Source organism: Anabas testudineus, chromosome 5 (assembly GCF_900324465.2).
Source record: "Anabas testudineus chromosome 5, fAnaTes1.2, whole genome shotgun sequence".
NCBI classification, from domain to species: domain Eukaryota; kingdom Metazoa; phylum Chordata; class Actinopteri; order Anabantiformes; family Anabantidae; genus Anabas; species Anabas testudineus.
This window is the reverse complement of record NC_046614.1, coordinates 13,234,825-13,261,973: the sequence shown is the minus strand read 5'-3', so window position 1 is coordinate 13,261,973 and position 27,149 is coordinate 13,234,825. Positions and strand designations below refer to the sequence as shown.

Here is a 27,149-nt window from a genome sequence, read left to right as displayed (position 1 = left end):
CCTTAAGCCTGCAGCGTAGATGTACTGAGAATGGCTTTTCAGTGAAGTAATGAACTACCACATACCAAAAAAACACTAACCTAGATGATGAGCATATTCACACTACTATTTTAAACACTATTACATCTATTGAGATACTTGCACTAGTTTAATTTAGAGTACCAGATGGGTCTACTGTGCAGAGGCCCCATGGTCTCTGGACCCCAAAGAGACAAGTGGGAAAACAAGTAAAACGACCAAAAGGACAAACAATGACTAAAGAGTTGAAAAATGACATGACCAAAACAAACAAAATTGACCACAAAGAAAAGCAGTGGAAAGACACAAATGAATTGAAAACATCTAAAATGACACAAAAGGTTGACTGTGTCTTCTGGAGTCGTTCACCTGCCTGTGAGCAGAGGGCCCCGTGTCTCATAATCCACTCATACCTAAACCCATGATGAGATGTTAAGAATAACAACATGATATTCAACATGTCTAATAAATAAAATGAAGACCATAACAGTGAGTCAGTTTATATATTTATATATGAAAAAAAAGAATGTTACCATTGTTAGAGAACAACAAACTTCAAAATCACAATGTTAAGAGTATTATAAAATTATTAATGTTACGTTACAAAATTGTCTCTATATTAGAAGAAATAAAAAAGGATGTTAACAAAATCGAAGCAGATTATAATAAATATTCCAAAAGAAACAATATAAAATCATGAATGAAGGCTGAACTATTTTAATGTCTGGTGTGACAGAGGGCCCCTGAGAAAACCCTTACGTACATAGGTTTCTGTTTCACATTTAAAGAAGCGTCCAGTCATCCCCGGTAAGACCTTGATGGTGTCTGCTGCCCTCTCTGACTACACATTTACAGCACCACACCTCTCTTTCCATACTTGGCAATGCCTTTCTTGCTCCTCGGCTATTGGCTGCTGCGGAGACAGCCCGGAGTGACCCGGACATGCTACCGGGGCCTGTTTTCTGACTGCAGCCTCCTTCCTGTAGCCCGGTTGAGGAAGTGAATTTCGCTGACAGGGCTGGGTTCAGTGAGGGAGAGGCGAACAAAACATCTTCTCCGGGGACTGAAAAAAACAACAAAACAACAAGAGACGAGAGGAGCTATTTGTTCAACCGCAGTAAAGCTAAGGTGTACGACCATCGGTGAAACCGTGCTCCCCTAACCCCGCTTAGACCGCCGCAGACATGGTAAGGGCCGCGGGAAAGCTAGTGGGAGAGACGGGGACGGGGTGAGAGGGCTGTGGTGGGGCTGCTGGCTACTGCTAAGTAACCATTAACGGCTGTGGCTGCTAAGCTAGGCTAGGCTAACACTGGGTGGAGGTGCTGGGGGTAACCTGAGAAGAGCAGCACCAGCAGCACAGGAGCCAAGTGTATAAATCACCGATGCATGTCTGAGTTGCACTGTTTGCAAAACTTCTGCCTACCGGATACGAATGAATTAGCTTAGCGGCTAAGCTAGCAGCGGCGTATTTTAGCTAGTTAGCTTGTAGCTAGCTGCTAGCCGAGCTGGATGCCCCGTAGTCATAAAGTTAGCACAGGATGTTTTGGATTTGACACAAGTTCGTCCATAGTATTAGCGAGGAGTCTTAACACAACACACACATACAACCCTCCAGTCGTGCACACACACACACGCACACCAAGGCTAAAATAGTCAAGCGCCGGGCTGCCTGTAGCTAAATTAAGAATGCTTGCTCCTCCTATTCCTAACCATGGCAAGCTGTCAGTTTTCCTGCCTTACGAGGTTGATCATGCCTCTAGTATTTTCTTTGTTGGATAATGTTCATCTATGATAAGTCCTTCAAATCATTAAAGCAGTTATTGTTTACATTTTGCTTGGTTTTGAAGATTCATCTAACAATACCTGTTAAGCTTATGTGGCAGTAACACTGTCATTGGCCATATACTTAAAAGTTGACAAATGCTTCTATTTAATTGAACTATTCTAGCATAATTGAGGATCATCTCATGCTAGGAGGCAGGTATGTTTTGTAGGACTTTTTCAAGTACTACACAGCATGGATTGCTCTGTGTGTTGTCCTTAAAATGGGAAGAGCAGCTGGGTTTTCTCCACAGTCGCCCACTCTCCTGGGCTTCACCTCATCCATCCTGCTGGCTTAGCCCCACCACTTTGCCCTGACAGGGGCAGAGGGGTTGTTGGTATGAGCTAGTGTTTACACTGACACAGGAGCACAGGTAAACACAGCGTCAAGGAGCGCAGGTGTCTGATGGAGTAGATTGATTCATCAGCTGAGAGAGAATGTGAGAAAGATGAAAAGCAACACGGAGGAGAAGAAATGGCAGGGGAGAAATGTGTGTTATGTTCGGGTTCACCATTAAGAAAAATGTTTACAGAAAAGGGGGTGCATAACATGTCATTGTCCTTTGACCTGCTAGCAGCTGCATGAGTTTATTTTGTTAGCTTTGTGCACTTGGGTGGAGTTACTTCACTGATAAGCCAAGACAGAGGGTTATTAGACTTTAAACAGAGAGGTGTATTTTACAGGTATAACAAATTCTGTGACAGTGTAGGAAACTATTTCTTCATCTTGTGCTGATGATTATTTTGATATTATTGAAGGAATTAAGAAAGTATTTCCAATGCAAATAAAAAATGTTTTCTTATAGGTTTCAGATAGGCATGCTATTCACACTTTTTGGTGGCCAGTCTTAATGAGCACATATCTATTTGTCTGTAAAGGCAGAAATTAGTGCACTTAGATGTGAGTGTTTCTCTCAGCTCAGCATATAATGTGGTCGGGGCTGGTAGAAGCAGTTTTTCCTGAAGTAGTTTTTTTTCCTCACAATAATTACACTTCCTGATGAAATATGTTGACACTGGTTTCTTAGCATGCCTAGGTAAGCTGACTTTGATGGCACCATCTGTTAATGCCCAGATGAAAATGATTACCGTGTAGCCAATAACCTGAAAGGATTAGCTGAAAAACATGTTTTGCTCCTCTTCTTTTACACACCTACTTACTTACATCTTCCTACACGTTCTCCAGCGCTTCATGTTGTAGCTGGTCTTGGGGAAGGCTATGTTTTGCAGTCTTGTCTGTTCTGTCTTAATTTAGACAAATGTATTAGTCTCCATCAAGAAAGTTTGTTTTACATTTAATTTATCTTAAAACCGTTCCATAACAGAAAAACTGTGACAGTCGATAGGCAGACTTTTTTTTTTTTTTTTTTTTGAGGAATGTTAAAAAAAAACATGCAGGAATGTTGATCTGCTAGAGTTGTCAGACTCTTGCTGCACAAATTGTACTTTAATGAGAACATTGACCACATTATCAACCTTGTGTTGTTGATTGATAAAGTACACAGCAAAGCCTCTGGAAACAACTCACACATGTAACCAAAAAAGGAACTGACTTTAGTTTGTGTTAGGTTGTGCTAAAGACTGTGATGACAGTGCAGCTTTCTTATGAAACACACTTTACATTATATTTACGTTACTTATGGTTATCCTACAAAACCTACCTCCAGTTCCTATATTTATTTATCTTTTGTTGAATTTTATATATCGAATAATGACTGCATAGAGTATAGAGAGAATATTTCAATTAATTCATCTAGTAACTATATTGATATCCAGCTAATGTATGTAAGGATTGGTTGGATTCACATCAACAGGTGATTGCAAATTGTGCATTTGCTTTGTCATACTTTATCAAAGCTTCACATTGCATTGTCATTGATAACAGAACTTTCACAGTTTTAGCAAGTGGGGAAAAAGTAGAGGAATAATTCCCAGTCAATCCCGATAATAAAACTCACTGCACTGGCTTAGCACAGTAAATATTAGCCTTAATAATATAGCTAAACACTAGTTTACCTCATCCTCACCCAAAATGCTACTCTGCCAGCTACTCTTTGATCCTGATAGCAATTCAGCATCATATTTTCCATGTTACGAGCCACCTGTGCTCCATTTTGAAGCATGTTTCCCACCCTTTTCCCTACATGAAATGTGCTTTGACCACACGAAGCCAAATAAAGTGCATCCTTTGATGATGGACGGTATCTGCTCGGACATCACTAATTTGGATATGAGCAGACGTGCCACAGGCTTCAAAGTTTGACACACAGAAGAAGTTTCAGCACTCTGTTCAGTCCACTGAGCTGGAAGTGTTGTGCATGTAATTTCACAGTGAAAGCACCGTTTGTCTGCAAGGGTGCAACTCCGTGTACAGAGTGTAACAGATTTATATCATTGTGCTTTTTTATGAAGGGCATGCTACTGCTGAGTTCTGACAGTGCTTTCTAAATTCTCCTAAAACTAAAAATAAGTTTAACTTCTTTAAATATTAGTTTTCTCTTACTAGGAAAAAAAAGGGCATTCACAAATTTTTGTACTTGCCTTAAAATGGCGCCAACATTCACACTGTGTCGAGTTTTGCTTGCTGTGATCATTCCTCTTGTTCATACTTTTCATTAAAAGATCCCTTGTTCATGTGCCCTGACTGTACATGGGGCAAAAAATCCACAGTGTTTGTTTTGTGTAAAAATACATTTCAAAGTTTATTTGAATATAGACTGAACGGCAGTCTCAGTTGACATTTAGACAGTCTGTCTTCCTTTTTTGTCTGGGAAAGATTTATCTAGTTTTCTCTGGGAAAGTTGAAGTAGAGGGCACAAAGAGAACATTTGTATTAAAAGAGCTGTAACTTTAGAAGAGTGAAGTGTCCAGTGAGCTGCAGCAGTGTGGAGATGTAGCACACCTGTAAAATCTTGTTAAAGTGGACGTTAAATCCACTCAAAGTGTGTCTTGTTGTCAGTGAGAGCATCATTCTGAAACGGCTTAAAAGAATACAGTATATTGTATTTTTGAGCTACTCTGCGTTTTACTTGCAGACTCACACAGGCTCCCCTTAGGGCATATAAAGTGTTTGAGAGCAACCATCTTCAGGCTGTTACTCCACAATAATTAATGAATTGATTAAAATTTAATACTGATATTGTACATAATTATAGCTGCCTCCCTTGGCGCTCTAGTTAAGTACAACTATTGTAGTATGTAGTAGTACAATGTTAGTAATAGTATTAGTAATAGATAATTATTTGTCTTTGGGTATAATCTGTCTTCCTGAATATCCATCTTATCGCCCTGTTATCAGTAAGGTTTCCTTACAATTGTTTACTGTTATTGAATACAAAACCTTTTGGTCGTACAAAAAGGGTTTGTATGACGTTGTACAATTACAATACAATACAAAACGTGACGCACTTTCAACATAAATGTAAAAACATGACTTGGGGAACTATTCACACTGATATGAAAGGTGCTGTGTTGAAAAGCTTTGATGTTTAACTGTAATCTGATGGTACAGTGTAATAAGACTTGTCTGTGTGTGTGTGTGTGTGTGTGTGTGTGTGTTTCAGAACGACCAGCAGCTGGACTGTGCTCTGGACCTGATGAGGCGTCTGCCTCCTCAGCAGATAGAGAAGAACCTCAGTGACCTCATTGACCTGGTGAGTTTTTGGTTTCCCTGTTAGATTTTATCAAAAGAGACTATGTTAAAATGTAGATGCACACCTGTCAGTGTTTAAATAGGTGACTCAGCACTGCAATTTATGAACATTGATTGAGGGTGAAGCTGCTCTTCTACAGTCAGTATTTGCCTGTAAAGACAACAGAAGATAAAAATAAACATATAAATAACAACAGTAGTAGAGCTGCAATGATTAGTTATTCTTATATCCTAACAGTGTTTTCTGGTTTAAGGCTGTAAATCAAACACATGAATTAATTCCATCTCATGGCTCACTGAAATATTGGGTTGGCCATTTCTCTAAACATTGACAATTGAAAAATGTGAACATTCCTGGGGAATATGACGGTGTGTACTGTAGCATGATAAAACAAATTTACTTAAAAGAATTATTTACAAAGAAAGGCATAATCTGTCTGAATGTTTGTCATATAATCATTAAAATATTTCCCAGTGATGAAGAAAGTGTTATTGTTCTTTCTCAGCATCTGTATTCCACATTCTTAATTTCAGTTCAATTGTATTTGTATAGTACTATATAGTTATTTATGAAGTTTATTTATATAGCGCTAAATCACAAGGTTTAAGACCTCACAAAATATAATTGTATACAGAATTATATAGAAAAACCCAACAATCCCATTTGTGCAAGCTTTAGGCAACAGTGGAGAGGAGAAACTCCCTTTAGAGGAAGAAACCTCCAGCAGAACCAGACTCATAGTGGGCGGCCATCTGCCTTGACTGGTTGGGGAGCAGGCAATAAAAAACAACAACAACAAGCATGAAAAACACTGCAGGTTGCAGATACACAGCTCCGGGCAGGAGAGACCTGCAGAAAAGTACAGAGAGAGGGAGACAGAGGAGAAACTACAACTACGAGAGAGAGAAAAGACAAAGTTAATGACATGCAATGGTGGCATTTAAATGAGGATCAGTGAGCTCAGTGCATCATTAAAGGTTAAAGGTCTTTATTTCTATTGTAGCAGTACCTGTTTTAGACAGTATTTATCTGAAGTTATTTATGTTTGGTTAAAATTGAGGATTAATATCTGAAAAAGTTGACGCTTCAGTTGCAATTGAACTAATATTTTCTGAATGCATTTATTTCATATTATATATATCATATACTCAGTTGTGCCCCAGTTTATGTCATTAGTGAATTTTTGGTTGCAGCAGAGGTATGTGTGCTTTTATTGGTTTCATATGTGGTGTTTTGGTATAGGTTCGTTGTTTTGTACTGTGCAATTGCGACAATTGCTGTGCAACATTATGTCACCTCCGTAACTGAAGCTATTTTCATCATTTAGTGTTGTTTTTTGGGGGGTTTTCTTGTGCACAAAACAAATGTTGTTTTGTCCTAGATTCTCAGCATAAGAGATAACTTGTTTCTTCCTTACATGTTCTGTTCAAAAACACTTATCATTCATTGAATTTGTTGGACCTGCTCTGTGTATTTTACCTGAACCATGCCAGCTGACAGACAAAGTGAGCACAATCGGACACAAATCAAATCACACTTTTACCAGTGTTTGCATGGCACAGAGTTTTTTGGGTGTATGCCTTTATTTCCAGCCAGACCCCTAACTGCTCACCTCCCTCTCCATGCACCTTTAACCTCACTCCCCCCAGGCATCGGCCTCTTCTCAGCCATTTTGCTGTATCCGGTTGTTAGTGACTATTATCACAGCTGTCAATCGCCTCCACTACTAAGCTCCAGCATCCCTGCTCAAACTATTCCTGCCAGTTTAGAACCACCTGAAATCATCTCTTTGTGTATCCCACTTCTACCACACTTTTCCCACTTACCCCACCCCGACCTCCACCCATCCTTTCTCTTACTTAGTCTGGGCTTTGCTAACAGGTGTGTGTCCAGTGGTATGGTGACTTTTTTTTTTAAATAAATGAAAACAGGGCCTCCTTTGTGTTTATGATCTGATGCAGTAAGACATAGAGAGGGGGGTCCATGTCAGTCTGTGAGAAGTAATTTGTACCCCTTTATCCTCTAGATATTATGTTTCTTATGGATATTTTGTTCCAGTGCCACTCAGTAACCTCTGCTGGAAATTGAGAAGAAAAGAAGAATTGTTTTTCTCTTATTTCTGGATCGCCATACTTTGTTGTTTGGTTGGTTCCTCTACAGTCCTGGGAAGTCATTTTTGAAGCTGGCCTCTGCCACAGGATGTCTTAATTGACAGAAACCTCTTCACGATTCGCAAGTTCTGATGTGCTAGAAAATCTGTAAAGTAGAACATGTACTTAATGACAATATTTGTGCCCAGGTACCCAGTCTGTGTGAGGACCTCCTCTCCTCTGTTGACCAGCCCCTGAAGATTGCCCGGGACAAGGTGGTGGGGAAAGACTATCTGCTCTGTGATTACAACCGAGATGGCGACTCCTACAGGTGGAGTTTATAACTGCACTGTACTCGCAGACAAGGCACATCAACCACAATATGATCATTCATGGGAAAGTGAGACACCGAGACTGAAATTGGAGTTTTAGCTGGATTTTCAAGGGTTTAAAATTGAGTCAGTTCAATCTAAAATAAACAGATTGTATTTGATATTTAGTGCAGCATATTGACACAGTTTGAATTTAAATTCTTGATTGTGTAACGCCTATGTGTCCATCTGGAAACGGACAAGACTAAAGAAGCTATTATACTGAGAAATCAAAATTTTATGTCATGGAAAAAAAAAGAAATTTCTGGCTGCACATAGTGCAAAGGTTAAGGGGAAACAAACTGGAAGGGGCAGATCTCCAGCAACACTTGCAGCATATGGAAAAGCTTTTATGACGTGTATAACTGTTATATTGTGTAATACTTCAGATCCCCGTGGAGCAATAAGTATGAACCTCCCATTGAAGACGGAGCAATGCCTTCAGCTCGTCTCAGGAAACTCGAGGTTGAAGCCAATAACGCCTTTGACCAGTACAGAGACCTGTGAGTACCAAAGAAGCAATATCATGAGTGGTCAATAAATGGTCAGTGTAACCCCTTGTGACCTTTAGATATGTGTGTTTTGAGGTACTTTGAGGGTGGTGTGTCCTCCGTGTACCTGTGGGACTTGGATCATGGCTTTGCTGGAGTTATTCTCATCAAGAAGGCTGGGGATGGGTCTAAGAAGATCAAAGGGTGCTGGGACTCCATCCATGTGGTAGAGGTGCAGGTAAGATTCAGCTGATAAGAAATGGATTGACATATGAACCTTTGGCCAGGTGTGTGTGTGCGCACATTCAAGTTACAATGTCTGCTTTAAAAAAGAAAAGTTTTTCTGAGGAAGTTGGAGGATCTATTAATTAAATCTGTTGAGTACTGTACTGAGAAGGGATTACTTTAATGAGCAGAAAATTGACACGTAAAAATTAACCAAAGACAAAAATTGTGGATGATCTCTGTTGTTAATGCCAGCCAAATTAGTAGTTGCACCATCATGAATCCTGGTCTTATGTGTTTGTCTCTGTGTGAACAGGAGAAGTCCAGCGGTCGAACTGCTCACTACAAACTCACCTCCACTGTCATGCTGTGGCTCCAGACAACCAAGACCGGCTCCGGAACCATGAACCTGGGCGGCAGCCTTACAAGACAGGTATGGTGGTGAAGTAACAAAATAGAAAACCACCAAAATGCATCCAGCTGAGCTCTAGTCATCCACTAAGTTCTTTGTTTGTTTGTTTGTTATTTCCACAGATGGAAAAAGATGAGACAGTTGGAGAATCCTCACCCCACATCGCCAACATCGGCCGCCTTGTCGAAGTCAGTATTACTTCCATCGCCCTATTGGCCTTTTCTGACTTTTTATAAATGTCAAGATTTCCTGCTCATGTTTCATCGTTTTGAATAGTCATAAAATGTTGTAACCCACATAACAAATATGTTCAGGACACTTCAAAACAACATCAAGCAGTGTTTCAGTCAACAAACAGAAAGTAGGAAAACAGGAATTCTAATTGTTGTGTGTTTATGTTCCAGGATATGGAGAACAAGATTCGCTCTACGCTGAATGAAATCTACTTTGGGAAGACTAAGGATATTGTCAACGGTCTAAGGTAATGTTGCATGAGTTGTTTGGTTGACTTGGACCTCCTGGTTTTACAGCACTGCTGTTCAGCAGCAACTGCAGAGTCTCCTGTTTCTAATTGTACCAGTTTTACTTTGAGCCAGAGTTGGTTACTTCTGTTTCTCTACGTGTTGATCTGTTCAGCGGTTAATTTCTTACTGCTTTTATCAAATTCTGCCATTCATTGCCTATTTTATTTTAATCTCCTTTGCTGCCCATCTTTTTTGTATTTACTTTACCTTTCTCTTCCCCAGTTCTTCTCTCATTCAATTTTTTTTTCTTACTGCCTTTCACCTCACATTTCTGCTGCCATTCTTATCGCTCTCTGTCCTCTATGTCACTTCCTCTGTGCTCCAGATCTATTGAGTCTTTGCCTGATAACCAAAAGTACCGGCAGCTCCAGAAGGAGCTGTCGCAGGTCCTCACCCAGCGTCAGATCTTCATTGACTAGGGTCAGAGGTACAAGCTGGCATGGAGACATTTTTGTGTGCATGGATTTATTTGTGCTTGTGTTAATTATTTTATTTTAATTTAATTATTTTATACCGTAATATTCGGTGAAGATATCAGAGCAGGACTTTGCGTTTTCATCTGATTCTTTTTAATCAACAATTGCTAAATCCTTAAAATAAGACTTTTAGAATAATATAAAATTTAGTTGCCAGCTGTTTTTATAATGGATAATTTTCTTTTATTAAGCAGAAATGCTAAACATTTGCAATTTCCTGCTTTTCAACATGCGTCGCTTGTCTCAGTTTTATGAGTGTAAACTGAATGTCTTTAGGTTCTGGACAAACAACCACATTTGAAGATGTTACCATGGGCACTGTATCATTGTAATGGGCGTTTCTCACTATTTTCCTGGATTTTACAGACTAAGAAAATGTAAAATGTTAAGAGCCAGATCAAACACATACACACAGTACTATATGTCCCGGTGGGACCTCATCGTTATAGAGTGGCAGTAGCTCAGATGGTAGAGCAGTCATCTACAAACCCAAGGGTTAGTGGTTCCAGGACTTAAAACCGGGTAGAAGCCCTGAAATGTACTGTCTGGTAATTCCCCAAGGGCTCTGTTGATAAGAGCAGGAATAGAAATAAGATGAAGTGCAGGATAAACAAAGAAACAGTTTATGATTGCACACAAGAATGTGAACTTGAACCCGGTAACCTGCTGGTAAATCCAGATGTCGCAAATTTTACTTTGTGTATAATTTGTTACCTGTTGCTCAGTCAGTTGTTTTGCACATTTAAATTTAATCCAAATCACTCAGGATGGGGCTGCTAATGGTTATATAACAGAATTAACTTAAAAATCATTGGACATTTGCAGAAAATATAATGAAAATATATTGATCCCCTTTTCTTGGGTACTGACTTTGTTCACAGGTAGGCAGGTACTCCAGTTTCTTCCCCTTCATGTAGTCTTGTTTAATATTTAGAGTATAACTCACATATTCCGGGTTTTTAGGTGCTTGTGTGTGGGACTGTATGTAAACATGCTACATGCTCTTCGGAGAGTAAAGAGCAGCTGTGTAAGCATGTGGTGCAGGTTTTGTATAATCTTTCAGTGTGACACATGATCTCTGTGGTGAGGAACACACTAACCGTGACAGAACATTCAAAGCAGTCTCCTTGCCTCATGTTGTGCAGTTTGTTTCCTAATAAGGTTTTGTTAAGTGGTGTGTTATACTGTGTTGTATCAAAGGAAAACACTTAGAAATATGTTTGAAAGATATGCATGATGTAGCATTTACATGAAATGCTTCTTAAATGCATCTTAAAATAACTTCAGCTAAACAAAGTGCTAAATGGAAAGGATCTTGAATACTGCTGTAAGACACCACAAGTAGGTATAGCGATTAGATTAAACTGCATGACAACGAATGGTTGACTTTTTGTGTGTGTTAATAGCTTGTCATCACCCTCTTCTCTCCACAGAGAAAGATAATTGGACTGTGTTGTCTGAACTAACACTTTTAACGACATGCAGTTTTTCTCCTGTACTTACCGACTGTGAGAACTGTACCAGTGTCCTTTTGCTCTTTACCTGTTAGATACAGCACACACTGACTGTCTCTCCTCTTTGTGTCTTCCCCCTGAACAGGAGTGTTCAGTCTCTGGCTGACAAGTCGAAGCAGGAGGCTCTGAAGGTCGACCTGATGGAGGCGCTCAAACGCAAACATAACAGCTAGAGATGCTACTGTTTTCTTTTGTCTTCTCTCACTCTCTCTTTCTCTCTCTCTGCCTCATCTCTGCTATCTTTTCTCTGTTTCTTATGTCTCTCCCTCCATGCCTGTTTCAGTGCTGCACTCTTGTTTATTTGTGGAAAAACAAAAAAGGAGAAAATGCTTAGCTTTTATTTGTTTTGTTTGTTTGTTTTTTTTTCTGTCAGGTTTTGTTTTCATGCATCTCATCATCTGCCATGAAGCCATTCAGTCCCTCTGTCTCTCTTCGCCCCTTTTTTCTGTCTCTTCACTCCCACATTATGAATATAATGATAGTATTACCATGGTTAATGATAATCTTTCAGTGTGAGGATCATTGTAGTAATAATCCCAGATGTTCTCACAGCTGATGTGTCCTCAGTCGGTTTGAAATGAGCGACTTTGGCCCCGCTCTTCCTCCGAGACAAGGAAATGGACACAGATCGTGCTGTAGGTGGTGTAGGCTCGGCGGGGATGTCATTATGTTCATCAAATTTATTTCTTGCACCTGTTTTTGTCTATGACACCCTCCCGATATATTTGTATAAAATATAACTGTCAGTGTATAACTGTCATTTGTCTGGGCGATGTAACCGGTGCGAACACGAGGGCAGACTTCGGCTCTTTACTCCACTCTGTCTGCATGCATGTGAGCCTGTGTAGGTGCATGGGACTGCAGTCAGTGGAAAAGTAGACTTATCAAACATGGGGATGGACTGTTAATCACACCCACATCGTCAACCCAGCCCTCTACACTGTGTATAACATAACATGACAGTTTGCTTCCCCTCTGTTTAGATTATTCAACTCTATCTCTCACCTACTACGTCTTTGTTGGGGGTCACAGTTTGTCTTTGTGTCTCACTGGAAACCTTTGTTTCCATTTTGGAGGGGAACCTTTTGTTGTATTTTTGTTTTGTTTTTATTTTGTAAAGCTTATGATTCATATTGTATTAGAGCCTCCAGCAACAATAAAAACAGTAAAAAGTAATTCTCGTTCCTATTGTTTATTCTTCATATCTTACTGATGCACTCGCCGAAAAAAGGATTCAAAGTAAATACGCGGCCATTGCAAATACGGCCACCCAGCTGGGTCACGCTTCTCTTGGAGGCCTCATTAAGCATTTATAGACAGTATACAAAATTTTAATAAATGGGATTTAATGTGTTTATGAGCAAGCATGTGTTTATTTGTGTATTTGTCCTGTGGGTACTCATAGATGGAGACAGATTCATAGTTAACTGTGTAATATACAGTCTGTCTTCATATGACAAGTTACAGACAAATGCTGTATAATAATAAACACAACTTCATTTTACTGTTTGCATAATGTAATCATTATAAATGATAAATAGGATTGTTCATACAGTGGAGGTGTTGCACAGAGTGGTCATATTAGGTTAAAGGCCTGTTAGCGTTTGCCCTGTTTAATCTCCCGTTTATATTTAACTTTGTCTTTCAACAAGAATAAAGAGTTGCATCAACTATATAGCAGAATTTATTTTTTATTTACATGAAGAGTCAGTGAGATCCTGCTTCACTTCAGCATTTGTATTTTCTGCTACTTTAGACTTCAAATCAGAGTGAAGTGTTCAAACTTTTACCACCTGCAACATTAGAGTGATAACAATGCATCAATAATCATAATCCAATAATGCCTGACCACTCTTCCTCTAGTTTTATTTATATGTTGGTCATGAATTTTCCACTTCCACTTCCACAGTAATTTAGCATTTCTTGACCAAATCCCCTCCAGCTGATGACAGATATGTTGGCATCATTGAATGCTCTGTGAATAACCCAGCTTTATCGTAGCACTTCTGCAGTTATAGTTACGTCCGCCTTTGCCAAGTACAATCTCGGTTTCTTATTCAAATTATAATTTTCTCATATAAAGAACAGTCCCTATTAATCACATATCATCTTACCTCAGTCTTATAAATTAGCTTACTCACAGCAAGATGTATTGAGAAAGAGCTGAGAAAATATTCAAGCAAAGTAAGAAAACGTAAATGTATTTATGTAAAATAGATGGAACTGGGCATATTTCACTTTTCACTTCGACGTACTTGTCATTTCGGTCACGTCACTATAATTTATTCAGCATATTCATTTTTTGACCCCAGAGATATTTTACTGTCAAGCAGCTCATTTGTCAAACTCTTTGAAGGAGGCTGTTTTCCAAGACCACAAATGAACTTTTAACCTCAGTTTTTGAGCCAAGATGATCAAGATGTCCTTAACATGAAAGATTCGGCACATGAAAGCTAGAAAAGCATCTGCTAATGGGGATTATGTGATATAATGGACAGTCTCAGAGCAGCTTTTTTGAAATTCTTGTTGCAATCACTTGCAGCATGGATGAAGACACAGCTGGTGGGAACTGGTCTCTTCAAGCTGCGGTGTGGCTGCAGTTTGTCCACTGGGTGGCAGCGACTCTCAGCTCATCACACACAAGTTTCACAACTGAGTCACAGATTCAAGTCGACGACTGCTCAGTTTACCCGAGAGTCTCAGAGGGTTGATCCCCAAAAGTTAAAATGCATCCTGTTATTCTAGAGTACAGTTTTACACATAACATTTAAAACATAATATGTGGGACAAAAGAAAACTTCAACTGTGTGATTATGTGAAAATATAATGATAAAATATATATAATAAATCATCCAAAATAATTTAATGTCTACTTTTAGTTTTGGGAAATACTTAACACCACCTGTCTGTAGAGGAGCACATAGTAAAAGTAACATAATTAAGAATTAAATTAGTTATTATAAGTACAGTTTTTAGTTTGGGGGGTTTTATCAAGTCCTCAGACCTGTTTTCCTCTCTCACACACACACACACACACACACACACACACCCGCACAGGTTTATGATAATGAGGAGCCTCAAGGCGCAGGGGGAGCAGGAGCCATTTTTTTACCATTCAAGCGGAGCTGCGCGGACGGGGCGGAGGTGTAGCTGCTGCTGTGTGTGCTGAGTGTGTGTGTGTGAGTGTGTAAGTGAGTGTATGTGAGAAGCTCCAGCCAAGGTTACTGCGGGTTTACCTCTTAACATCAACCGGAGCAACCGGGGACAAGTGCGCGCACTGAGAGCATGGCAGCGCCGCAACAAAGGGAAACTCACAGGCGGAAAGTTTAAAGGAATAAGGAGCTGCAGAAATTCCCACTCGGAGACCCGGGACACACACTGAGGAGCGATGCACTTCGTCAAACGGAATTTGTTGTTAATTTTCTGCTGGTGCAGACTGGTTTCACTGGCACGTTGTTACACCGTTCATATCAGTGAGGATGCGGGAGCCAGGACGGCGGTGGCCGGCGTGGAGCGGCGCGCACGCTGCGCTCTGGATCAGGTACTCGCTCCTAAATTCACGGAGCGGTTTCTGGAGACTGACGCGGCGGCCGGCATTGTGTTTGTTTCGGACTCGATAAAGTGCCCCTCGCTGGGCTCCAACCCTTTTTCCGTGTACACTGTGGCGGACTGCACGCACTCCGGCTACAGGCACCTTCTCACCAGCCAGTACGACGTGCATGTTCACGGTAGGAACTGTTCAAACAAGCGTAAAAGTAAAGCTCAGTGGGACATGGAGGTCCTCAGTTTGTTTATCCCCCGCAGCCACCACCGCTCAGAGTGCCATCAAGCAGACTCTGCTTTATTTTCAGTGGGGGGTTTGCTACCCGGCTCCCCGATCAGCTGCAGAGTCACCAACAGCCGTGACTTTTATTTCTCTGAGGGGGACTTGTTTGTGTCTGAGACTCTGTGCTGGAGGCAGGACACCCTCCTGGAGCTAGACCTGCTCTGTGATGTACTCACAGGAAATGGGTTGAATTCTAAAGTCAGCCCCATCTCCATCCACTGGCGTGTGGGGCAGGGCCCCTTTAGGCAGGGCCACCTAGGGAAGCTGTTAGAAAAGGCCGCTCAGTCTGATTCAGGGATTGTAAGTAGGAGGAGGAGAAGTATCAACAGCAGCCCCCAGTTTCAGCCCCCAATGTACCAAGTGTCTGTGGCAGAGAATCAGCCGGCTGGGACTCCTGTTGTTGTTTTGAAAGCAGTGGATGTGGATGAAGGGGAGGCAGGCAGGCTGGAATATTTCATAGAGGCTCTCTTTGACAGCCGTTCTAACTATCTCTTTGCTGTGGACCCGGCCAGTGGGGCCGTGTCCACAGTGGAGGTGCTGGACCGGGAGTCAAAAGACACACATGTGTTTCGTGTGACCGCAGTCGACCACGGCACGCCCCGACGTACAGCCATGGCCACACTCACCATCACAGTCAGTGACACAAATGATCACGACCCCGTGTTTGAGCAGCAGGATTATAAGGAAAGCATCAGGGAGAACTTAGAAATAGGCTATGAGGTGTTAACGGTGAGGGCCACTGATGGGGACGCGCCCGTTAATGGTAACATTCTTTACCACATCCTCAACAGTAATGGCTCCAGTGATGTGTTTGAGATTGATTCAAGGTCGGGGGTAATCCGTACTAAAGGCCTGGTGGACAGAGAGGAGGTAGAATCTTATATGCTGTTAGTTGAAGCAAATGACCAAGGTCGTGACCCTGGCCCCCGCAGTGCCACAGCTACTGTCCACATAGTGGTAGAAGATGACAATGATAATGCTCCCCAGTTCAGTGAGAAGCGCTATGTGGTCCAGGTTCCAGAGGACATGGCCCCTAACACAGAGATCCTGCAGGTCACTGCCACAGATCAGGACAGAGGGAGCAATGCTGTTGTGCACTTCAGTATCATGAGTGGAAACACAAGGGGACAGTTTTATATCGATGCTCAGACAGGTAAAATGGACCTGGTGAGTCACCTGGATTATGAGGCAAATAAGGAATACACTCTGAGAATTAGAGCTCAGGATGGAGGGCGCCCACCGCTATCAAACATCAGTGGCCTGGTTACGGTGCAGGTGTTGGACGTCAATGACAACGCTCCCATTTTTGTCAGCACCCCATTTCAGGCCACCGTGTTGGAGAACGTGCCCCTTGGCTACTCCATCATCCACATCCAAGCAGTGGATGCAGACTCTGGAGACAACTCCAGGCTAGAGTATCGTCTCACTGAAACCACGCCGAACTTCCCCTTCAACATCAACAACAGCACAGGGTGGATTGTAGTGGCGGCTGAGCTGGACAGGGAGAGTGTAGACTTTTACAACTTTGGAGTGGAGGCCCGCGATCATGGCTACCCGGTCATGTCCTCTTCAGCCAGCATCAGCATGACTATACTAGACGTCAATGACAACAACCCAGAGTTCACTCAGAAGGCGTATCAAATGCGACTGAATGAGGATGCAGCCGTGGGGACCAGCGTGGTGACCGTGTCAGCCGTGGACCAGGACATCAACAGTGTGGTGACCTATCAGATATCCAGTGGAAACACTCGGAACAGATTCTCCATCACGAGTCAGAGTGGAGGGGGGCTCATTACACTGGCACTGCCTTTAGACTACAAACTGGAACGTCAGTATGTCCTCACCGTCACTGCGAGCGACGGTACTCGCTTTGACACTGCCAAAGTGTTTGTTAACGTCACAGATGCCAACACGCATCGGCCCGTGTTTCAGAGCTCGCACTACACCGTCAACATCAACGAAGACCGGCCCGTGGGCACCACTGTGGTTGTGATAAGTGCCACAGACGAAGACACGGATGAGAATGCGCGCATCACATACTTCATGGATGACAGCATCCCACAGTTTGACATCGACCCCGACACAGGAGCCGTGACCACACAGATGGAGCTGGACTATGAGGACCAGGTTTCCTACACTCTTGCCATTACGGCTCGGGATAACGGCATCCCGCAGAAGTCGGACACCACCTACCTGGAGATTCTGGTGAATGACGTTAACGACAACTCCCCCCGCTTCCTCAGAGATCACTATGTGGGCTCCGTGATGGAGGATGTGCCCGTGTTCACCAGCGTGGTCCAAGTTTCTGCTACCGATCGGGACTCTGGGCTCAACGGCCGTGTCTTCTACACCTTCCAAGGTGGGGAAGATGGTGATGGAGACTTCATAATTGAATCCACCTCCGGCATTGTTCGCACGCTGCGCAGATTAGACAGGGAAAATGTGCCTGTTTACAGCCTGCAGGCGTTTGCTGTAGATAAAGGTGTTCCTGCTCTGAAAACACCTGTAAACATTCAAGTTACAATCTTAGATGTGAATGACAACCCCCCTGTGTTTGAGAAAGATGAGTTTGACATCATGGTGGATGAAAACAGCCCCATAGGCCTTGTGGTTGCACACATATCAGCCACAGATCCAGACGAAGGCAGTAATGCACAGATCATGTACCAGATAGTGGAGGGAAACATCCCAGAGGTGTTTCAGCTGGACATCTTCTCCGGAGAGCTGACTGCATTAATAGACCTGGACTATGAGACAAGATCTGAGTATGTGATCGTTGTCCAGGCCACCTCTGCCCCTCTGGTCAGCCGCGCCACAGTCCACATCAAACTTGTCGACAAGAACGATAACGTGCCCGTGCTCAAAAACTTCCAGATCATCTTTAACAACTACGTGACTGACAAAGCGAGCAGCTTCCCCAGTGGAGTGATTGGACGCATCCCCGCCTACGACCCAGACGTCTCGGATCAGCTCCACTACAGATTTGAGATGGGAAATGAGCTGAACCTAGTCCTCCTGAACCAAAGCACAGGGGAAATCCAGCTGAGCCGGGCCTTGGATAACAACCGGCCCTTGGAGGCCTCCATGAGGATCTCAGTGTCAGGTGAGAACTCTCTGTGATTGCAGACTAAACCCGGCTTTACTGAGGTGTATTCCTTCTCAGTTTCCTTTTCTATGTCCTGCCTTTTCATTTTTATTTTTACTGCACTAGATAATACAGCGGATAATGACTTAAGTATGTCTTTCTTCACTTCAGTATCCCAGAGTGATTTCCTCCATAATAGAAATATTCATGATGGAGGATTAATGTTCACTCCACTCCACAAAAAAAAAAAAAAAACTCACAGTGCCAAGGCAGTAAGAATTAAGCTTTTAAATTCTGTAATCTTTCGGACCCCCTCATTAATGAGCTGTCTTGTTTACACACGCCTGATTTAGCTCTGTCTATTGTCAAAATTTAAATAGTTGTTTGAGCATGTCTGCATCCTGTGGGACCCACACTGCAGCAGGCAGCCTGATCATGCCCCATGATTGCACATCACCCCCCATCCCACATACAATCAAATTCCTAATTTATTGTTGCACAGTTTGACAGAAAGGCTGAAATTTAATACTGCCAATGTTCCCAACTCAGAAGCGTTCAAGGCTGATGGATCTGGTTTGAGCGTTGCTTGAGATGTAAATCACTGTTTGTTCCACTATTTTGGGCTTTTAATGGGTTAAGAAGGGTCACGTAGCTCTAAAACACTTGCTGGTGTTGTTTCCCTCAACCTGCATGTTTTAAATCGCCTTTCTTCTCCATGCTTTGAATGTGGCATGTAAGTGCAAATTGCTGTTTTAAGTGCTCCATATACAGTGGCAAGAAATAAAGAGAATAAATAATATGTGTAATTTCACGGTTTTCTGCAATAATTTGTCATAAAATGTGATCTGATCTTCATTTAAGTCAAAAGTAATAAAACTTAAAACATTAACATAATAAAATAATAAGACGGGTATTCTTCTTGTGTAGAGCAAGTTCAATAAGCTAGAGTGGTTGTTGTCAGTCGCTCTAATCCACATCCTCAAAATAATTTTCTTAACTTATGCTAACACCTGACTCCATTTAACTTGTTTGAGGTCATTATTCAAAGGGTTCACATACTTTTTCTTGCCACTGTATGTGAATGAACTTAATTGCACCTACACACTGAGTGAGTGAGGGTGCTGCCTTTGCCCTCAGTTAAAGCTTATTTGGCGCAGTGTGATCCGCTGTAAAGCTGCCTTCTCTTTGACCTTGGCACAGTCTAAGAGAAAGAGAAACAGATCTGGGAACGTTATTAAGAGATTGGACATCAAGGGTAAAGTTGAAACCGGAGACCGAACAAGAGCAGGGAGGATTAAAGCTGGTAGGAATTGTGGGATTTCTTTGAATTGACTGAATGAGTCGGTGGAAGTGTAGCTTTAGTGACAGACGGGGTTAAGTGCTTTCCTATTTCTTGATGAGCTGATGCTGAAGAGCAGATACTGTATGGTAAGTGTGGGCAGTCGTTAGGATAGATTGGGGCTGTGCTTTGCGTCTCTGGAGAACAATGGAGAGCTGTTGATTCGGGGGCAGGCGCTTGAGCTCATAGTATGCTGTGGTTGGGGGTCACAGCTGTGACTCTACCAAGGACCAATTAGAGCCAGTGTCTCCACAGTGCGTCCCGCACCTGCTGGGGTTTATGTGTCAGCACCCCTGCAGGAGACAGAGGGAGAAGATTGGAGGCAGGAGAGCAGAGGAGGGGGAAGATGTGGGGGGACAGTACAACTGTAAACTGGAAAATACAGTTGTACTGTAACTGAGCAGAAAACATCATTTGAGAGCTGGAGGAAGAGATGAAGTATGAAGATGAGCTCCTCCTATAGATGCTGCTGACCCCAATCTTCAAAGGCTTCTCCCTCCAGAGACCTCCTCAGTCTTCCCATTATCTTTCCCTTTATGCTGCTGTTTAAGAGGCCCCTTATGATGGATCATTTTTGATGGACTCTTTTGTATGTTGTTGGTCTGTGATTAACGTTGTTTCTGGGCTCTGCTCTTCACACTGAAATGGAAGCAATGGTTCAAATGTAGCTACACTAAGTTTAAAGTGTTTTAGAAAGTAACCTTTAAATAATCCGGCTTCCTAAAGATTAATTCATTTCTATAATCCATAGCATTGCCTCAGTTTTTAGGTTAAATTGGATTTCTTTTTTACTTTGTATTTAAAATAATTACAAATGTACATTTTAATATTTAGTTTCATCAACATTTAAATGAATGTATATGACAATAATCATTTATTCAATATCATAAGCAATTCAATTTAATTAAATTTTATTTGTATAGTGTTAAATCACAACAGATGTCATCTCAAGGCACTTTACAGTGTTTAAGTTTAACATCTTACAAAATATTACTCTATACAGAATGATATAGGAACCAAACAACCCCCACTAAAGCAACTAGGTGACAGTGAAGAGAAAAAAATCAGCATAACGCATAACCTGAGGATCCTCCTGCTTTGCTGTGTGTTAGCTGTGTGCACAGGCATATATTAGTAATTATAGGCATTTAATTACATTGAGGACTCAGATATCCACTGTTAGTGTGGAGGTTCTCAGTCTTCCTCCATGGTGAAAAGCACACTCACAAACTTATGTCGGTCTTATGTCTGAATTAATCGATGTTATAAACCCACACGTGATCATAGTTTCTTGAATTAAATTCTGTGCACACTGCAAGATGAGAGGCAAGTTCTCATCCGTGGGATTAGATTTGCTGCGTCTATCCTGGGATGTGTCAGAGCAGTGTTGACATACTCAGGGGCTGAACCACAGTTCCCAGGCAAGCGTGAGCCTGCATAAATAGGTGTTTGCATGTGATTGCAGAGATTTTTTCCCCTACTTTTCTTTTATCCTTAAAGCCATGTTAATTTTCCTATAGAAAGTATAACTAATCCTTCATTATATTTCATTTTTGAACGTGTTATTATGCTCAGTAGCTTAAACATGAGGTTGATCTACTGTGTCTTTTGCAGTTTTGACAATTTCTTGCACTATAAAGTGACTCTGTACGAGCAACACAGTTTGATTTGAGCTTCATATGAGGCAAATATACAATGTTTACAATATTCCAACCTTGTCATCAGGACACTTTATCCTTCTTATAATTAAATTCGGGGCCTGAGCCAATATCATGCCCCCATGCGCACTTTGAAAATGCCAGTGCAGAGATATAACGGACAAAAACGCCTTTACGACTAATGATGGCAGTTTGATTCAGCTCACATCACACTGCAGGTTATGCACACGCTCAAATTACATGGTGGACAGCAGATATCTTCTCTCTCTGGTCACTTTAAATTGGCGTTTCTGTGGATGCTCCAAGGTTAAACTGCTCTGCTGTTAAACTTGTTTCAGCTGAACATGTTGTCATTCATTCAGCTAACTGGGGCAGACAGTGAACATACTTATACGCATCTAGTTTTCAGTTTTCTCAAAGATACTTTGGTCCCTTTTTATAGTTTAATAGGTTAATTAAATGCTCAGTATAAGATACAGCTGCCATGATGTGTTTTTCAGGTACAGACAAGGAGTAAGAATCCTGTGTGAATGTCTTCAAGTCTTAGATAAAACTACAAGACTGGAATTTTAATGGATATTGTATAAGCAAGAGCCAAGACATTCACAGCCAGTATAATTTCATCATAATCTATTAAACGTTAAGCTGTCTGCAGGGGGACTTCCTCAGGGGGTTGTGTTCTGTAACACTAACCCATCAAGTCACCACAAAACAAATGGTGGTATATCTGTGTGTGTGTGTGGCCTCCAGCAGCTGGACTGCTGTGATTATCCTTCTCTTCACTATCATATAATTATGTCACTCAAGCGCAGCGGTCCTTGGATTTCTGTGTTCTTTATAGTTGGTGAATTTCAGTTTGCTTTATACTTGATTCATAGGATTCAAAGTCACAGATTGCTAATGCTCAGCCATGTTTTTGTGCGTCTGGAGTCATCTGTCCCCGCCCTCCCTGGTTGGCGTTTGTCACTTTTGCAGGCTTGCTTGGAATGTTTGTGGCACTGTTTCTTTTCTTTTTCTCCCGTTAACATCACCTATCACCTTGATCCTGTTTCTCTTTCCCCTCTTTTTGTTTGCCTGTCACCATTCCCCATTTTTGTCCTATCTACCCGGGTCTATGGTTCTCACCCCTGCAACCTCCACTGTTCCCTCCCATCATTTCAAGCTCCTCCACCCTCTCTCTTTACTACCCCCTCCTCTCACTCTCCCTCTCTCTCTCTCTTTGACTGTTGTCCCCCCCCCCTCCCCTGTGAAAGGAAGAATGCCTAAGAGAAATGCTTTGTTAAGCACCCAGTTGTCATGGTGAACCCAGCAATGCCTGAGAAATTCCTTGTGGGTGGGGACGAGGGGTAAGGTCCCTTTTGTGGAGCGAAGATGGGGGGGAGGGGAGGCACATAAAGTTCTAAAGAGCAACTGTCCCCCTCTCCCTCTTTCCAGTGAAGCATGTGAGGCTTTCTTTGGACCTATAATGCTCGGGGGCACATTGACCTGTCCCGCCGCCCGCTTTCACCTCCAAGCGTTTTTACAGGACTCGCAGAAAGTCAACCAACACCTGACAGCAGATGTAAACTTCCCATCTGCTTTGTTTTTCCAGGATAAAGTCTAGTCTTGCATGTGACAGACTCCAGAGGCCCTGCTGTTTTGAAAGCACTAGAGAGGTTAAAGCTCAGGGTGATATGATACTGTCGTCTTGAAACTCTTTGATTTGTGACACTGATGCACTCGGAGGGTATCTGATTTCTAGTTTCTCAGCAGCAGAGCATCCTCCTGCGGGCCTCGCTCCTCTACGCTTGGCCGCGTTGAAGGTCCGGAGGAGCTGAGGTGGAGTGAGGGTGTGGGTGTTAAGGGGGTAGGATGACATCATCTGTGTTAGGAGGGGAAATCTTGTTTGCGATTAGGGCTGGTGCATCGCTGGGGTCAGGCCCTGTGGTGCTTACATGTATCTGTCCTGCATTGTCCTCACTATCCCAACAGACAATGGGAGCAGGCTCTGTCTGAGGCTGCCCCCCTCTGTCTTTGTGTGTGCGCTGGTGCTGCGGTCTTCAGGAGAGTCTCTCCAGGTCTGTTATTCATATGTGAAACCATGTGTACTACAAGGTCTGCTGGAGACATATTGTACAGTCTTCCCTTCACTAAATCACTCACTGAGAGCACATAGTAGCTTCTAGTATAGTAACTGAGACAGCTTAATGATTACAGACACCAGGGGATCCATGGAAAGAGGGTGAGAAACTCAACTACTATAGGAAGTAGAAGTTATGGTGCATTATCTGAAACACTAGATGTTGCATTTACAGTTTACTGCACAGTTAATAGTAATGGCTAAATGATTATCTAAAAGGTAGTGTAGTGTAGTGTAGTAGTAACACATCCAGTCCTCCACTGGGGTTCAGACAGTGCAGTACAAGTACACACTTCTCACACCATGAAGGGACAGATTATATTTACCTTTATGCTACACTGAGCTTGAACCAGACTGAGATTTCACAGTGACCTGGTTTCATATGCTTCCGCTGCGGAGTGAAAATTGCCACCGTTATTGTGTTGGACATGAGGCTAAGAGGTGTGACAGGCAGAGGTGCTGAACCTTAGCGTGCAGGAGATTGAAATGTTTCATCACTTCAGTCTAATTTATACTGATACTGACAGGAGTGCATCAGGATGACTAAACAGACTGTACTTTACAGTTTGGTGGAACTAAAGTAACTAAAGGAGCGAGAGCGACTATTTGTACTGTTAAAGTTAAAGCTGTTTTGTTTTCAGCGTCAAACCTGGAATATGGCGTTGAATTGTTGCCTCCTCCTCTCTGTCATTATTGTGCTGCTGGTTGCTCAGTATCTAGTATCGGGACGTTTGAATAACGGACTCATGCTTGGTCACGTCTTTGCATGCTAATGTCTCTTTACTACTTTGCTGACAACAGTTTTCTTTTCTTATGCAAATTTTTCAATTGGAAGAGTTGAGGTCCCTTCACTGTGGCTCTACAGAAGGATGTGTGGAATTTCCTCTTCGTGTGGTTTTCAGATACAGCAGAAAAGTGTCATCAGGGGGATGAGCAGGGTCCACAAATACGTCCCTAGCACAGTCAGCTTTCCTCCTCAATGGAGGGAGGGATCGGGGGTTTGCTCTGACTCCTCTGGATTGAAATCCTTGGGTTGACATTGAGCTGCGCAAGCTGTTTCCATTATTGACTGCACAGGCACTGTAGGAATTACGAGTGGTTGTGTTGTGGCTATCGTTACAGCACATCTTTATTTTTTCTAACTACTTGGGCTTAAATCCTCTGTGGAAGAAGATAAAACAAGTTAAATAACTACTGGATTTTGTGAAACCATTATTTCACAAACAAGGTCAGAGACATATGAATATTTATTTAACACCTGTACCTTACAAAGGAGCACTCAAACAAACATGCACAGTGAAGTTAATAATTGCTCCTTATTATATTGGGTGTAATTTGTGTTGCTTGGTGTGATGCCTAAACATAGCTCGATACAGATAACAGCAAATCTGCTGCGTAGGAGTTTGAGCATGCTGTCCACTCTCTCCTCTGAGAGTGAGATTTGCAAGTGGGTTTGTGTTACTGTACACGAGCTGTTGATGTTCGGTGTTTTAGTTTTTATAGTTCGTCCGTTTCACAACAATGGAAACAACAATTCAGTTGGAGCTGATGAGCTTTTGTCCCAAGTCGAAAACAAATCGTCCTCAGTTTGCCATCAGTTGTATTCTGATCATTTCCTGAGCCACAGTTGATCAGAGACTTTCCCTCTTTTCTTTCTTTCTTCCTATAAACATCTTTATCTTCATGTTGATTTCTTCTTTTTAACAACAGTCTGTCTGTAAAAACCCAAGGCTGAAGCCATTTATTCAATTTCTCAGGACACACCTGGGTAAAAATAAACACGTGCCAGTCAAATGTTTTATTGTTCAAAAACACACATAAAACCTACTGTATCTGTGACCACAGTTCAAAAACACATGGAATGAAATGGGATCTGGGGAAACGTGTGGCTGGTAGCAGCTAACAGAGTGTAAGAGGTGTAAAAGAAAACTTCAAGAGATGGTTCGACATTTGCACATGGAGAGTTGATAGGTAAATATGAAGCTACAGCCTGGATCTAGTTAGCTTCGCATAGAGGGTGGGAACAGACACATACTAAAAGCTAAAGATCATTAATTAACATGTTTATCTCATTTATTTAATCTGTAGCAGAACTGAAGACAGTACAGAAGCTAATGACACGTAACACGATTATTCAAGTCATTTCAAGTGATATTTATGTGACTCTGATTGCAGTAAAAATAATGGTAATTGGTAATTGATCCTCGGTGCTGATTTCTGATGGTTGATGGAGGAAGGAGCCCCTGTGGGTGGATGAAGGCCTGGTGGGAGTCGTTTGAGTATTTTATGCTGAAGGTGGTGGTGGTGGTGCTGCTGAGGTGTCAGCTTGTCTAGTGGTGGGTGAGGAAAAGGGGACAAAAAGGAGGTAATGGCATAAAAAAAAAAGTCCTTCCCTCTGAATGCACAGCATCCACCCCCCAACCAGCCACCAGTCTCCATTGAGGCGACAGTTGTGTGTGTGCTTCACCTTTCAGCCCTGGTTAATTCAAGCAGGCCGCTCCCCAGCCACATTTTACTGCGTCTCTTTTGATCACCAGGACTCGAGAATGCAGGTTTTAAATTGAACCGACACTGAACAGAGTGTACTTGGCTTTAATGAAGGAGACATCTGATAAGCTTGATGTAACAGGTTTTGGTATTTTGAACGGAGCATTGAGCCACAGAGCACCAACATCGTGATAAACCTCTGCTCCCCTGGTCTTTAACCCACATCAGCATTCATTACTGTCTGTCCAGGACTCTTTTCTGTTTCCTTCTGTTTCACTGAAGTGCTAATTGAACCTCAGCTTGCTGAAAGTGAGGATTAAGTCCATCCTGCTGCGTGCTTTCTGTTCCTGTATGTCCACCTGAGGTCCACTCCCATTAAATCCCAAAGAAACAAAGACTATGAAAAAAAACTAGAATTTGTCCAGTATTTCACAAATTACTGAAGTATTGCACTTTTCTTAAGTTTATGTTGAATTGTGTGTTGTGCCTCCACTGCGCCTTGTTTGATTTCACACATTTAAAGTTGTTGGATTTATTGTTGACTGGTCCCAGCACCTGCATGGTTTAGTCTCAGACTGGCCATAAATGTGTCAAGGTGATGACACGACTGAGCTGTGCAGTCCCAAAGCCTGAGAAACTGAACTGTTAAACATTTGTCAGGGTCTACGCGATCGCAACACGTGATGCATCAGAGTCTCAATAATTAATGTCCAGTGTGTGATTCAAGGCTCCTTCAAGGGGAAAGTATTTAATTCTAATGAAATTAAACTGTGTCCTGTTGTTGGCCTTCAACGACTCCTCTCAGGTCACGGCTCTGTTTTGTTGTGCGTGTGTGTGTGATGATTCAGCAGTGTGGTGCTGGTCAGCAGTCTGCCAACATGAGAGTCCTGACAGTTTGACACTGTAGTAGCTCATTAACAGTGTTTTTACTGTTCACACTGCAGAGGCCCAGCTCGGCTACGCTTTACGTTTCGTAGGCCCTTTTATTTGTACTCAACTGAAAGTAAACACATCAATTGAAAACATCTCTTATGACTTCG

At 42.1% G+C, this 27,149-nt stretch overlaps 2 protein-coding genes across 4 annotated transcripts in view; both read left to right on the top strand.

The window, feature by feature from the left end:
- Positions 1-988: 988 nt before the first annotated feature.
- On the top strand, positions 989-12,771 carry capzb (capping actin protein of muscle Z-line subunit beta). The gene is made up of 9 exons (XM_026348348.1): positions 989-1,205; positions 5,403-5,492; positions 7,792-7,913; positions 8,343-8,456; positions 8,541-8,682; positions 8,986-9,102; positions 9,204-9,269; positions 9,486-9,562; positions 11,681-12,771. The coding sequence occupies exons 1-9, from the start codon at positions 1,203-1,205 to the stop codon at positions 11,766-11,768; spliced, it is 819 nt and encodes a 272-aa protein (XP_026204133.1). The 5' UTR covers positions 989-1,202; the 3' UTR covers positions 11,769-12,771.
- A 1,939-nt stretch (positions 12,772-14,710) lies between these two features.
- The window catches only part of celsr2 (cadherin, EGF LAG seven-pass G-type receptor 2), a 49,621-nt gene continuing 37,182 nt past the window's right edge, over positions 14,711-27,149 (top strand). For 2 of the 3 annotated variants that reach the window (XM_026348309.1, XM_026348308.1), the window contains exon 1: positions 14,984-18,524. In XM_026348309.1, coding sequence (XP_026204094.1) covers positions 14,984-18,524 — 3,541 coding nt within the window. Of the gene's footprint in view, positions 18,525-27,149 lie in introns of all 3 variants that reach the window. The other variant, XM_026348307.1, reaches the window with a different exon arrangement.